Source organism: Microcebus murinus, chromosome 8, assembly GCF_040939455.1.
Source record: "Microcebus murinus isolate Inina chromosome 8, M.murinus_Inina_mat1.0, whole genome shotgun sequence".
Taxonomy (NCBI): Eukaryota; Metazoa; Chordata; class Mammalia; order Primates; family Cheirogaleidae; genus Microcebus; species Microcebus murinus.
In genome coordinates, this window is record NC_134111.1 from 76,168,119 (window position 1) to 76,183,573 (window position 15,455).

At 34.3% G+C, this 15,455-nt stretch overlaps 1 protein-coding gene across 5 annotated transcripts in view; it reads left to right on the top strand.

The window, feature by feature from the left end:
- The window catches only part of NBEAL1 (neurobeachin like 1), a 164,228-nt gene that overhangs the window by 64,686 nt on the left and 84,087 nt on the right, over window positions 1-15,455 (top strand). For all 5 annotated transcript variants that reach the window (XM_076005822.1, XM_076005824.1, XM_076005821.1 and 2 more), the window contains 11 exons: window positions 28-608; window positions 2,020-2,152; window positions 2,655-2,774; window positions 4,092-4,395; window positions 6,381-6,466; window positions 8,848-8,937; window positions 11,355-11,523; window positions 12,079-12,212; window positions 12,682-12,841; window positions 12,949-13,051; window positions 13,943-14,099. In XM_076005822.1, coding sequence (XP_075861937.1) covers window positions 28-608; window positions 2,020-2,152; window positions 2,655-2,774; window positions 4,092-4,395; window positions 6,381-6,466; window positions 8,848-8,937; window positions 11,355-11,523; window positions 12,079-12,212; window positions 12,682-12,841; window positions 12,949-13,051; window positions 13,943-14,099 — 2,037 coding nt within the window. The remainder of the gene's footprint in view (window positions 1-27; window positions 609-2,019; window positions 2,153-2,654; window positions 2,775-4,091; window positions 4,396-6,380; window positions 6,467-8,847; window positions 8,938-11,354; window positions 11,524-12,078; window positions 12,213-12,681; window positions 12,842-12,948; window positions 13,052-13,942; window positions 14,100-15,455) is intronic.

Genomic DNA, 15,455 nt, shown 5'->3' on the forward strand with positions numbered 1-15,455 from the left:
CCTTTTGTCTTTTATATTGCCTTCCAGGCTGTAGAGGGTGACCACACTTCGGTTGGGATTTTGGGCATTAGTAATGTCCAGCCTCTATTGCTTCTTATTCAGTGGCTTCCAGAACTAGAATCCCATGACCTGCAAATCTTCATCTCTGATTGGCTGAAAAGAATTTGTTGTCTTAATAGGCAGAGTCGGACTATTTGTGTCAATGCAAACATGGGAATTAGAATCATTGAAACACTTGACTCCCATTCTTCCCTCCATCGAACTTGTGCTGAGAATTTGATTGCAATCCATGGTTCCTTGGGGAGTCAGTCAGTGAGCTCGGAAGAAATCCGTCTACTACTACGATTGCTGAGAGTGGATGAATCTGAGTATACTCACCCTTACATCACTCCTGTGACTCGAGCAATCCTGACAATGGCCCGAAAACTAAGTCTAGAGAGTGCACTGCAGTATTTTAATTTGTCACATAGTATGGCAGGAATTTCTGTGCCTCCTATACAGAAATGGCCAGGGTCTGCCTTTTCTTTTAGTGCTTGGTTTTGCTTAGATCAGGATCAGCTGTCTCTTGGCATTGCTAACAAAGGAGGAAAAAGAAAACAATTATACAGGTACTGGTCCAAGTTATGGAATATAGATGAATACTGTCATAACAATATGTCCTGTGATTCATAAACAGGAAAAAGTTTTTCCAAGCATCTAGTGTTTTTTTTTTAAGGGGTGGAGTGAAGACAGGGCTCCAATTTCTTTTTTTTTTTTTTTTTTCTGAGACAGAGTCTGACTCTGTCACCCTGGGTAGAATGCAGTGGTTTCATGGTAGCTCACTTCAACCTTAAACTCCTGGGCTCAAGTGATACTCCTCCCTCAGCTTCCCAAGTAGCTGGGACTATAGAGAGATGCCATAACACCTGGCTAATTTTTCTATTTTTGGTAGAGATGTGGTCTTACTCTTGTTCAGGCTGATCTTAAACTCCTGATCTCAAGCGATCCTCCCGCTTCGGCCTCCCAGAGTGCTAGGATTACATGTGTGAGCCACTGTGCCAGGCCAAGCATCTAGTTTTTAAATGTACAAGAATTTATCTAAAATGTTTTCATCCTTAGTTTGCACACAGCTTAATTATAAGTGCCTTATTGCTTTCATAATAATAGGTGTATATCTCAAATATTTTGTTGGTTAAGTTCTGTGACTAGTTTGAAAACAAGTTTCCTTCTTAATAGTAGTATAAACATGGAGAAAAAAGGAATCATAAATTTGAAAATGAATGATGATTTCTGTTCCATTGAGCATGCTGTATTTTTATATGAAGGAACAGAAAACCTATGTGTATGTACATCCAGACTTTACTAGCTAGTAATTTTTTTTTTTTTTTTTTTGAGACAGAGTCTCACTCTGTTGCCCAGGCTAGTGTGAGTGCCGTGCGCCAGCCTTGCTCACAGCAACCTCAAACTCCTGGGCTCAGGCGATCCTCCTGCCTCAGCCTCCCGAGTAGCTGGGACTACAGGCATGTGCCACCATGCCTGGCTAATTTTTTCTATATATATTAGTTGGCCAATTAATTTCTTTCTATTGATAGTAGAGACGGGGTCTCGCGCTTGCTCAGGCTGGTTTCAAACTCCTGACCTTGAGCAATCCGCCCGCCTTGGCCTCCCAGAGTGCTAGGATTACAGGCGTGAGCCACTGCGCCCGGCAATTTTTAATATGTCTTGTGATTTTTAAGACTTTCATTTAGGCTTTCTGAATCTTATGTGGAAGAATTTTGAAAATTTGAAAATTTATGGTTTTATTTTTGCTAGTGAAATTCCACTTATAAAGCTACCTTTTATAATTTACTAAACTCTTATGCCCAAAAAGGATTTTAAAAATATCTTTGAAACAACATTGCATTGATGTGTGACAACAGAATGTAAACCATAGCATTGTTGATAAAGATGTTCATGATGGCTTTATTATTTTGTATGCTTCAGTGATGATGAAACTAAACAGGTGGCTTCAAGTGTTCTGATAATACATATTTTTGTTAGCTTTTTTACAGGAAGTGGCATGGGTTTTGAAGCTTTTATTACCCATTCAGGTATGTTGGTTGTGGCAGTGTGCACAAAAAGAGAATATGCAACAGTTATGCTTCCTGACTACAGTTTCTGTGATTCCCTCTGGGTAAGGCTTTAGAGCATCACATTTAACTATTAATATGGTTAATACTATTTACCATCATCATCATCATCAAATCAGGAGTAATAATTTTTCTGCTAAAAAAAATTAAAATGAACATTATGATTTCTTGATTTTCTAGAAGCAAGTTTGACTTTGAATTTCACTTTTAAATGAGAAGATAGATTGTTAAAAAACAATGCATTTCTATCGCTTTGCTAAAAATACATGCTTCTCATTAGATAAACTGATTCTAAATAATACTTACAGCCTTAGAAATATAGAAAAGATACTATGTTACAATCTGATATTTTCTAGAATAGGATTAAGTGCTTTTGTAGTACTATAGAGAAAATTGTTATTCACTTTGAAAACATTTTAGTCAGCATTTATGCTTAATGTTCAACTGTTCACACAAACTAGTTACAGAATAACATTCTGAAAGCATTTTTCATTTCAAAGACATAATGTAATTTTAGTCTTTTAAATGTGTGTTTTACTTCGCCAGCACAACATAACCATTGTTCACATGCCTGGAAAAAGGCCCTTTGGTCAGAGCCTTGTCTATATCTATGACAATGGACAACAGAAGGTGTCTGCACCTCTCAGATTTCCTGCCATGAATGAAGTAAGCATATCTGACTTACTCTTAACAGATATGATTGAGAACTCTTGAAAATTTTCAGTTAATGTAGAAGGTTCTATTTATTCTAAATATGTGCCCCAGAATTTTAAGTGTTTTCTAGCTTCTAAGACACATTGTTACTATTCAGTTCTGTTAGCCTATCATTATTAGATGGAGTCAAACAATGAGAATAAAGGAAAACAATTCAAGGAAGAAACAAATGTAATTAAAGTCTTAGAAAAAGAGACAACAGGAAAGCCAAAGAAATGAATACAACAGACCAAGGTGTCCTTTAATAAAGCTCTCCAAATATGTGAAATACTTAAGAGAATATTATGATGAACTCTTTTCCATCTCCATTAAAATTGAAACAATGAAGAAACTTAAAACTTTCATGTTGCAGTTAGGTATAAAATAAAGTTTATTTACTGAGGTGGTTCTCAAAGAGCACTAGTGTAAAAAGTTCATTGAGAATTTAGGGATAATTTTGAGAGAGCCTTTTCTGAAGGTAATGGAATGGAGTAGATTATTTATCAAGTCGTAGGATTCAAGTCATTTCTTCTGGCTTTTCATTTCAGTGACCATTCTAAGATAGCCTGTAATTGATGTTAATACTCATGTGTATTTCTCTGTTTATAAATATTTTTATTTTTATTTTTTTTGAAACAGAGTCTCACTCTGTTGCCTGGGCTAGCGTGCCATGGCGTCAGCCTAGGTCATAGCAACCTTAAACTCTTGGGCTCAAGCGATCCTTCTGCCTCAGCCTCCCAAGTAGCTGCGACTACAGGCATGTACCACCATGCCTGGCTAATTTTTTCTATATATTTGTAGTTGGCCAATTAATTTGTTTCTATTTTTAGTAGAGACAGGGTCTTGCTCTTGCTCAAGTTGGTTTCAAACTCCTGACCTTGAGCAATCCTCCCGTCTCGGGCCTCCTAGAGTGCTAGGATTACAGGCGTGAGCCACCACACCTGGCCTCTGTTTATAAATTTTAAGGAAGAAAAGTAGTTTTCTTGATTTTAGAAAACAGTAAAGTTAAAAAGGGTTTATATTGTACACTCTTTAAAAATTCAAAATTTGCAAAAGGATGTAAAGTGGGTCATAAAAGTAATGCATCCAAATTCTGTAGGTCAAAGGTAACTTTGCTAATGATTTCTTATATATACATATGCATGTACACATGATCCAGTAAAAATAAAACTACTTCCACTTTTATTTTCAATTTATTTATTTTTGTAATTTTATGTACTATTTAGTTTTAAATATGAGGATAGATATTTAATTAAAATTATATAATTTTTTTTGTTTCTTAATTTTTAGCCTTTTACTTCATGTTGTATTGGTTCAGCTGGACAAAGAACCACCACTCCTCCACCATCCCAAATCCCAGATCCACCTTTTTCTTCTCCCATTACCCCTCATCGGACATCATTTGGAGGAATTCTTTCATCAGCCTCCTGGGGAGGAACAACTGAAAAATCAAAATTGATTACCAAATTGATATCAGCTGGAACCCAAGACAGTGAATGGGGATGTCCCACGTCTCTGGAGGGTCAGCTAGGGTCTGTTATCATCTTCTATGAAGCACTACAGCCTTCTCTGGTAAAGGCATTATATTTAGCAGGTGAGCATGTACAGCCATAATGCTTAATTAAATTTAGAGTTTTTTTCTGTTGTCTAAATGTATTCTGAAGAATATATTTGATCTAAAGATTGTATTTGTTCTAATTGAAGCTGAAAGAGAAGAAAAAGCCTACCACATATCATACTTTTTTTGGTCAACATAAATATACCAAACCTTCAGAAAATACTTTAAAAATCATCCATAATACTGCCTCTATTAGTCTGTTATGACTGCCATAACAAAATACCACAGACTGGGTAGCTTTAACAACAGCAGTTTATTTTGTCACAGTCTGGAAGCTAGAAGTTCAAGGTCAAGGTGCCATCAGGATTGATTTCTAGTGAGGTTTCTGTTCCTGACTTACAGGTCACTGCCTTCTTGCTGTATCCTCACATAGTCTTTTCTCTGTGTGCACATGAACAGAGAAAGAGATCTCCGATATCTCTTTTTTTCTTATAAAGGGCCCTATCAGATTATGGCCCCACCCTTATGACTTCATTTAACCTTAATTATACCCTTAAAAGCCTTATTTCCAAATATGGTCACATTGGGGGTTATGGCTTTAACATAAGAATTTTAGGGGAAAGCAGTTTGGTCCATAACAGTGCCAGTACTTTTGACAGATTTTAATGAATTGAAACAAAATATATGCCTATCTCCATAAGAAATTATGTAACTGATTCTAAAATCATGAGTCTTATTCCAAAACTTACCATTTTTACAATTGATCTATTAATATATGTGAAGAATCCATGAAGGCAGTAGAATTAGGAGACCTTTGATAAGTTTACAACTGGTTTTTTTCATGTTGTTTTGGCTTTTTCTTTCTTTTTTTTTTTTTGGCTATGATTTTAAACATACATACCAATGGTTATTATTGGATCCTAATTACTTTCAAAATTATATTCTAGCAGTATGTTCAGAAGTTAAGCCTTTAAGAGTAATGTACATTAACTCAGCAGAATAGCTTATTTTTGTCAAAATGTCTCTTAGATTGCATGGGAATTTTGAGAGAATGGGACTGTCTAGATTTTCAAAGGTTCTATTAGAACCTTATTATTACTTTGAAACTCACTCAAATATTTGGAGGTGATCTATAATGTAAATAAATTCCAAGTTAATAATAAATCATTTAGTATAGTCATTATAGGTTTCTAGTTTAGATTTTGTTCTTACAATTTTTCCTACTCATTATTTTACTTTTAAATAATAATTATTATATAGTTTTCATAAATAATTGTTTTTAGTGGCTACATAATATTTCCTTGGATTCATAATGTATAATTTACTTAGGTCATTTATAATTTTTAATATTGATATAAACTTCAAATCTTAGGTATGATATATTTATAGTTGTTTTTATTTTGATGTATTTAATGACGATTCCCAGGATAAATATTTAAAGTGTGTGACTATTTTTATGGCTCTCAATATTTGCCTAATCAGTTTCCAGAAAGGAATCTACCAATTCACGATGCCTGCCAATAACACTTAAGTTTCTCCATAGCCTCAATAATATGGAATGGTCATCAATACTGTTTTCTCTAATTAGATGTAAAATAGAGCCTTGTTTTAATTTGTATTTCTTTGATTTTTTTAGTAGTTGACAATTTTTTCTTACTCATTTGCTATTCTATTTCTGTGATGTCTAATGACATTTTGATTTAATGTTTTGCTCTTTTGTCTTATATATTTGCATTGGTTTACATTAAACTAATAGCTTTTGCTATATTTGATAATAGTTTTTAATGCTATATAAAATTTCTTTTCTAGCGTGGAGCTTGATCCACTCCCCAACTTTTATAGGTTTTTGATATAATTAGAGGTAATATAAAAACTAAAGTACATTTTAGCTAATGTTTTTTTAACTGTGTTGTTTGAATAGCTTGAAACAGCTTAGTTTTAAATTTTGTTCTGATAACACAAAACCAAAGAGACAATATATATTCAATGATGTGTGTATATGTGTATAAATAATTTTGCAGGTCCAAATTGTTTAAGCCCTTGGAAATACCAAGAATCTGATGTGGCTGACCTGCCTTGTAATGTCCTTCTTCACTATACTGCAAAGGTCAGAGTAAATTCATGGACTGTCTATGTTGTTATAACTATGCTATGAACTAGAGCTCCTTTTCTATTTCTTTTGCCACTTTAGTGAGTAATTGAAAGGAGGAGCTTGAATTGCCGTTTTAAAAATTACGAATTTTCAAAGGAAGATGAGAAGCAGTAAAAATTAAGATGTACCTTCTCAACTAGGGTTTAAATGTTACTAGCAGTATGTCATCTCAGTAGTATGAATGGGAATAGTTGTAGTTGGAATTTGTACTAATGACTTCAGTAAATGAAACTGTCCTTGTATTTTCTGAGTTTATTGAGAGATAAAACAGAATTGTGCTCAGCCTTTTGTTTGTTTTTTACATGTGATATAGCAAAAAAAAAAAAAAAAGGAGGGAGAAATTAAAAAAAAGAGTTTGCTTCCAAAGGAGTAAAAAGTAACTACCTATGTGCATACCATGCCCAGTCCTTTTTCCTTCAAGGATTTATCTAGTATAAGTAATTGTGGTCAGCAAGGCCTGAGGGAAAGAAAATAAAAGGTAGAATTGGGAGGAAAAAAAGGGAGAAAGAAGTAGGCCAGGTATAGTGGCCACACCTGTAATCCCAACACTTCAGGAGGATTGAGGCCAGGGTTTGAGACTAGCCTGGGCAACATAGGGAGACCCCATCTCTACAAAAAAATTGAAAAATTAGCAAGTCATAGTGGCAAACACCTATAGTCCCTACTTGGGAAGCTGAGGTGCAAGGATCCCTTGAGCCCAGGAATTCAAGGTTACAGTGAGCTATGATCAGATCATATCACCGCGCCCGGCCTAATCACATATTTTTGTGTATCATAAAATTGTGGAAGTACCATGGGAAGTAGCATGCCTAGGGAAGTACCGTGTTTCCCCGAAAATAAGACCTACCCATAAAATAAGCAGGATTTCTAAACATTTGCGCAATATAAGTCCTACCCCAAAAATAAGACCTAGTGGTGGGCGTGGCTACGCAGCTATCTGCACAACCCATGAATTTCGTCATAGAGCAGTAAAGAAGATGAGCAGCCCTTCTCGTCTGCCCCATGAGAGCGCTATTGCTTGCCATGAGAGTTTGGGGCCAATAGTTCTAAAGGAAATAGAGTCGCAAGAAATTCAGGATGGAATTCGGGGTTTGGAAAGTTATGATGATGTTCTAGAAGACGACGACTTAACTATATTTGAATAAATGTAGATTGTTGTGCTTAAAAAGAATAACACATCCCCTGAAAATAAGCCGTAGGGTGTCTTCTTGAGGAAAAATAAATATAAGACCCTGTCTTATTTTTGAGGAAACATGGTACTAATAGGAATAAAACATTGAATTTTTTTTAAAAGCCAAAAATCTGTTTGTACATATTTTTTTTTTTTTTTTTTTTTTTTGAGACAGAGTCTCACTTTGTTGCCCAGGCTAGAGTGAGTGCCGTGGCATCAGCCTGGCTCACAGCAACCTCAATCTCCTGGGCTCAGCGATCCTTCTGCCTCAGCCTCCCGAGTAGCTGGGACTACAGGCATGCAACACCATGCCCGGCTAATTTTTTCTATATATATTAGTTGGCCAATTAATTTCTTTCTATTTATAGTAGAGACGGGGGTCTCACTCTGGCTCAGGCTGGTTTCGAACTCCTGACCTCGAGCAATCCACCCGCCTTGGTCTCCCAGAGTGCTAGGATTACAGGTGTGAGCCACCGCCCCCGGCCTAAATATTGGTTTAAAAGAGAAAAAATGTAAAACTCTTTAACTGGTGAATAAATTTCAGCTATAGCCCATTTGTCAAATGACAAACAATAGTGACGAGTGAGTGCTTTAGAATTTAGTGCCTGATTCCTTCTTTTAAGACACTGAGGCCGGGCATGGTGGCTCATGCCTGTAATCCTAGCACTCTGGGAGGCCGAGGCAGGTGGATTGCTCGAGGTCAGGAGTTCGAAACCAGCCTGAGCATGAGCAAGACCACGTCTCTACTATAAATAGAAATTAATTGGCCAACTAATATATATAGAAAAAAGTAGCTGGGCATAGTGGCGCCTGCCTATAGTCCCAGCTACTCAGGAGGCTGAGGCAGAAGGATTGCTTGAGCCCAGGAGTTTGAGGTTGCTGTGAGCTAGGCTGACGCCACGGCACTCACTCTAGCCTGCACAACAAAGTGAGTGTCTGTCTCAAAAAAAAAAAAAGACACTGAAAACATTGCTTGACACTCTATGCTCAAAAAAACAAAAAAGGGAGACAGGGAACATTAATACCAAAATTCATATGATGGGCATCTATCTTATCATTGACTATTCTATATACCTTTTAAAATTATGATGAAATGTTCCATACATGGTTAAAGTTATGTTCTAATTACACTTAGTTATTTGCCAAACTTTTCTTCTATTCTTAGGCCTGCAAAAATTCAATCTGTCTTGATTTGTCTACTAATTGTTTGCATGGAAGATTAACAGGAAACAAAGTAGTAAACTGGGACATTAAGGTAAATTAATAATAAATGTTGGACAACATATTATATAAGTTTACTAATCCTTTTAAAGATTTTGTCATTTAAGTACTATCAGATTGTTGTGAATAATAGGTCTTAGTTAAAATGTTATGCAGACATATAATATGAAGGATAAACAACTGCAAAGTTAAGTGACTATGCTAGTACCAATTTACTTGAATAAGCAATCAGACTACTCTAGTTGAATAACTGCTTTTGTCATGGGTATCTGTAGCACTTTATTATTTCACTTATCATGGTGAATAATAACACTTGTTTACCTCACTCTCCAGTAGTCCTTAAGAACTTTGAAGGAAGGGCCACTACTTTTTTCACCAGTGCCTGGTATAGGGATATATAATCAATAATTGCTGACTGAGTGATTATAAATTAGTAAAGGTTAGTTAGGCTGATGTGAAAGAGATATTCTATTTCTTAAATGTAATATTTCCTTGAAAGATATCTTAAAAAGAAGTTACAGCCTAATTAAAAGCAAAAGAAATATAAAAGATAGTTATAAGGGGTCTTGCTGGTTAGCAAAAAACGTTTCTAGTCAATTAACGCCGAATATGTTTATTGTTTCAGTGGAACAGAAATCATTAGGATAATGTTGCCTGTATAGAAATGAATCCATTAATTAATATGGGTCTCATGTTATTCATGTTGTGTAAAGTATTTTTCTCTTTAATTTTGGGATAAGAACACTTACCTGTTAACAGTAAGACTTATGACATGATTGACAAATTCATAAGTTAACTTTTGCTTCACTTGTAAGATTAGTTTTACAAAGCTAGTTCTATGTAGTATTATAATATAGAAACCCTAATTATTTATTCCATATAGTCTTGAAAATATAAAAACTAAAGCATCTTTAGTGCCTTGAGTTACCGCCATGTGGACTAACTAATTAGACTTTTGCCTAATGTGGAAATCAAAAGGGAACAGAATTATCAAGAGAAAGACAACTTTATTTATTTATATTTTTAACTGCAGCAAAATGAAAGACAAATGAAATGACTACTGGTAAAAAATATTTGCCATCCAAAAAGTTAATTTACTTACTCTATAGGGAGCTCTTAAAAATCAGTATGAAAAACAGGCAAAACAAAGTAGCAGGCCGGGAGTGGTGGCTCACACCTATAATTCTAGCACTCTGGGAGTCAGAGGCTGGAGGATCCGCTCAAGATCAGGAGTTCGAAACCAGCCTGAGTAAGAGCAAGACCCTGAGAAAGAAAATTAATTGGCCAACTAAAATATATAGAAAAAATTAGCTGGGTATGGTGGCGTGTTCCTGTAGTCCCAGCTACTCAGAAGATTGAGGCAAGAGGGATCACTTGAGCCCAGGAGTTTGAGGTTGCTGTGAGCTAGGCTGACGCCAGGACATTTTAGCCAGGGCAACAGAGTGAGATTCTGTCTCAAAAACAAAACAAAACAAAACAAAACTCAAAGTAGCAGATATGTAAGCTGAATAAATCTAGAGGTCTAGTGGAAAACATGAGGATTATATTAAATGAAATTGTATTGTACTAGAGAGTTTTGTTAAATAAGTAGATTTTAGCTCCTGTTACAAAAAAGGTACTATGTGAGATGATAGATACGTTAATCTGTTTTGCTATAGTAACCATTTTACTATCTGTATGTATCCTATAACATCATTTAATAAGCCTCAAATATATATAAAATAAAATTAGGTTTCAAAATAGGCAAAGAATATGAAGAGGTTGTTTACAGACTTAAGCTTGGTCCACATGGCCATTGAAAACCTTATATGACACTCACTGAATATCACGCATAAGCACATTTTATATATTAGCAACAACTTTATGAAGTAGATATTATCATTATCCCCATTTACAGATGAAGAAAATGAGACCAGAGAGATATTAGTAACTTATCAAAGGATAGAGAATATATTTTATTAAGCTACTTAAAATATCTAGCACTTTGAACTTTGGCTGAAACACCTATTCCACCTTTTTGTGAACTAAAAGTAGAGGAGTGGGTCATATTTCTACCAACAAATGCATTTTTTTATGATTTATTCTCCTGTATATTATGTCTGATTGCCTAGAGACAATTGTTCTTCCATTGTTAGAATTACATTATAAGATCCACTTATTAGCTTATGTTGGGATTGCCTGTGTTCAAAAATCCCTAAACTTTGGAAAACAAAGATAAAATAAAAATGATCTGGCATGATCTGTCTTGAATATTGATTATGGTACCCCCTGAAGCTGCTCTTTAAAGCATGCAATGCTTCCCATGCAATGGTTCCTTTAGCTTAGGTTCCTTTAGCTATCCTATATCTTGCTTGAAAGTTTATTTAACAAATTATATTATAACTTCATACATGTTGTGTAGATATTAAATGGTAAATTTATAAAATTAAAAAATTGTAATTTTCTTTTTAGGACATCATAAACTGCATAGGTGGATTAAATGTACTCTTTCCTTTATTGGAACAAATCAGCCACTTGAGTGAAGGACAGATTCCTGAAGAAATGAATGAAAGCACAGTTTCTGAATTGATAACACCTATGGAAGGAGAGTGTGTGGTATTGACCTCCACAAAGGCATCAGGTATTAAGATGAAATTATTAATAACACAAAATTGTCATTGAGAAATTTGAGAATTAATTGAAAAATTGATTAAAATATCCTGCCACCATTAAGAAGAAACTTAACCCATTTGTAGCTGTAGCAGCTGTCCCTGGTTTTACTAATATAGTTCAGAAAGTTTATAATTTCATTAAAAAAACTAAAGATGTTGTTTTTACTCTCTACTATCCTTAGTTTATCTCTTACTGGAAATATGACTACATTGTTAAATTTGTGGTAGAGAAAGTATTTATATGCCCTTATAAGTATACATATGTATACATAAGTATACATATATAAGTACATACATGTATATACATACATAAGTATACTTATGTATACATATAAAGTATACATAAGTATACATATAAATATGCAGTTGCTGCTTTTTCTGATTACTTTGTATAAGTAAGCCTTGGCAACAAACTGCTGAACCAGACTTCTACTTTGTTACAATATGCATTATGGTATAGAAAATGTGATATGAAAGTGATTATGACAATTAGAATAATTAATGATATGTTCCTGATTCCACAGAGTCAAGACTAGAGAGAAACCTAGTTGCAACATTCATCTTGATTGTGAAACATTTTATTCAGAGACATCCTATCAACCAGGACAATCTTATTCACTCCCATGGAGTTGTGATTCTTGGTGCCTTACTTCAGAAGGTGAGCTAGTCTAAGATTGTGTTGATGTAGCTAATGATTATAATTAGCATCTAGTGTTGGGTTCTTACTTTCCTAATAAATAAATATAATTTTAAAGATAACAGTAGTATAGCCTCATTTATATTAATGGATATAATTTGTTTCACAGGCACTTTTAAAAACTTTTATGTAATCATATAAGGATTACTTACTTTCTATAACTGTGTAATCTTTGATATATATGACCTCGTTTGCTAGCTTTGATGTTTGTGATATTTGAGAAATATAAGACTATTTCAGGAATATGACATTAGGAAAATATTTTCTAGTGTTGAATCAGAAAAATTACTGTTTAAATTGCTTATATTTTTCTAACCTAGCTTTTTCTATTTTTATATTTAGTAGATGTTTTGAATTAATGATTGAAATTATAGCTTAATGACAGTTATTTAAAGTGAGCTTTACAGAACCTTCTTCTGTTTGATTTCAGGTGCCAAGCACCTTGATGGATGTTAGTGTATTGATGGCAGTTCAATTACTAATTGAACAGGTATCATTTGAGAAAAATATGCAGCTCTTGCAACAAATGTATCAATATTTACTCTTTGATTTCCGTATTTGGAACCGTGGTGATTTTCCCTTTCGAATTGGTGAGAACAGGCTATTAAATAAAATTTTATAGTTGTTTTGGAAATTTATAACTACCTATGTGACTTTATTTTAGACATATTATTTACCAGTGAACTTTCTATTGTAGGTCATATACAGTATCTTTCTACCATCATTAAAGACAGCAGGAGAGCCTTCCGAAAGAAGTATGGTGTGCAGTTTCTCCTAGATACACTTAGGATTTATTATGGGTATGATGCCCTTGCTCCTTCTCCGTTTGATATATTGTTTTCTGTCTCCTACAGATTGGATTGGTAGATTTTCTCTTTACCAGCAATTCTAATATCTTTTAACTTCAGAGTGGCAGTATAGTGCAGAGGTTAAAATGAACAAGGGGTCACATACATTGAGTTTGAATCTTGCTTTCATTAATTGTGCAGGTATAGGCAAATTACTCAACTTCTCTGTGCTTGAGTTTCTGCCTTTGTGAAGGGTAGATAATAAAACTATGACAGCCAGGTGTGGTGGCTTACACCTGTAATCCTAGAGCTCTGGGAGGCCAAGGTGGGTGGATTGCTCGAGGTCAGGAGTTCGAAACCAGCCTGAGCGAGACCCCGTCTCTACTATAAATAGAAAGAAATTAATTGACCAACTAAAAATATACAAACAAAAAATTAGTCAGGCATGGTGGCGCATGCCTATAGTCCTAACTACTCGGGAGGCTGAGGCAGTGGGATGGCTTGAGCCCAGGAGATTGAGGTTGCTGTGAGCTAGGCTGATGCCACGGCACTCTAGCCTGGGCAACAGAGTAAGACTCTGTCTCAAAAATAAATAAATAAATAAAACTGACATTCTGTGATTGTTTTAAGGATTAAATTAAGTGAGTTAATATAAAGCCACTTATAACTGTGTCTGCTACATAATGAGTGTTGTATAAACATAAGCTGTTTTAATATCTTTAATTTTTATCACTAAAACTCTTAACTTCAAAAGGTTTTCCTTAAAAAGAAAAAGAAGCCAAAGGTTCTATGAATTTCAATAATTACATGGAAAGATCTTTTTTTAAATTATGAATTCTTTTATATAAGAAATACAAAAAATGTAAAAAGTTTCAGTTCATGCACTTTTGTTTTCTCTTTTAGGAGTGGTTGTAAATATAATGAGCTATCTCTAGATGATATTCGAACAATAAGGACTTCTTTGTATGGACTCATTAAATATTTTCTGTGCAAAGGTGGAACTCATGAAGAGATACAAAGTATTATGGGTTACATAGCTGCTACTAATGAAGAAGACCAGGTATTACACCTGAGATAAATCTATTTTTCCTTTTTAACATTGAAGTTGCTATGTCATCTTATTATAAAGTTGCATTTTGTTTAATTAAATATTTTAAGAGTAAAATATGTACAGTGTCACACATAATACCATGCAGTTAAAGAATTAAATTTTGTCAACTAACTGAAAGTTTAATAAAATAGATGGCCATGTAATTTAATATTTCAGTTAGCTAGGAAATATAGTATGTGGAAATAGTTGCTTTGGCCGTTCTGAAGTCTGGTTTCATAGTCTATATGATATACATTTACCTAATCATCAAAGCTACTGGGTAGATTTCTAACATGAATTTTAGCATGACATAGGTTTATAAAAATGTTGCATAAAGAGTAAATTGTAAATGTGTGTCTAATTTTAAAATGCTTTTATATACATTATCTCATTTAATCCTTAGAACTACCCTTTAAGGCAGTGGTTCTCATTGAATGGTCCCTGACCATTGTTACCTGGGAATTTGTTAGAAATACAAGTATACTACTGATTCAACTTCCAGGTTATTCTGTTATACACGGTTAAATTTGAGAACCACTCATATAAAATATTCAGATCAAGAATTACTCTTCTCTACCCAGTCAATATTTGCTGTAAACAAGATAAAAATAAAAAAAAAAAAAAAAAAAAAAAGAATTACTCTTCTCATTTATACTTTTGGAAATTTATATTCAGGGAGACACTGTGATTTAAAAAGTCACAGCTGATAAACCTGGAACTAGAACCCAAGTATATTTACTGCTGTTTCAGCACTCTTTCTGTATAACCCTCTCAGCACCACAAATTTGTGCAAGTTTATGTCCACTAAAATATTTTGCCCTCATATGTAATATTCATTGCATACTCAGTGGTTACATGACTTCAGATCTGGTACTATGTAATAAGTTAACTTAGGCAATTTTCCTGTAAGGTTGGACTGCTTCAAAAGCTTCTCATTATTTAGAATGATGAATAGCCATCTTATTTCATGATAGTTGCATGTGTGATTCATTGCCAGCGTTATTGTCTTGGTCAATTCAGTCAAAGCATTAGTTGTTGAGAACTTGCTATATACAAAGAATAATGTTAAGTGTTGCAGCTAACATAATGATGAATGAATTATTATTCTTACCTTTAGCCTTATGTGGGAAGGGGTCAGTATGAGGTTTATAAATAACTGTGAAGCAAAGTAGAGTATAATAATATGTTTAAGAGAGATACAAAGTCTTATGAAGTTTTCATAGGAGGGTTTTACATGTTGAGGAGACCAGGAAAGGCTTTATGAAAGAGATGCATTTTCATATGGACAAAGCAGAACAGATAGGGTTTCAACAGGTGAATATGGAC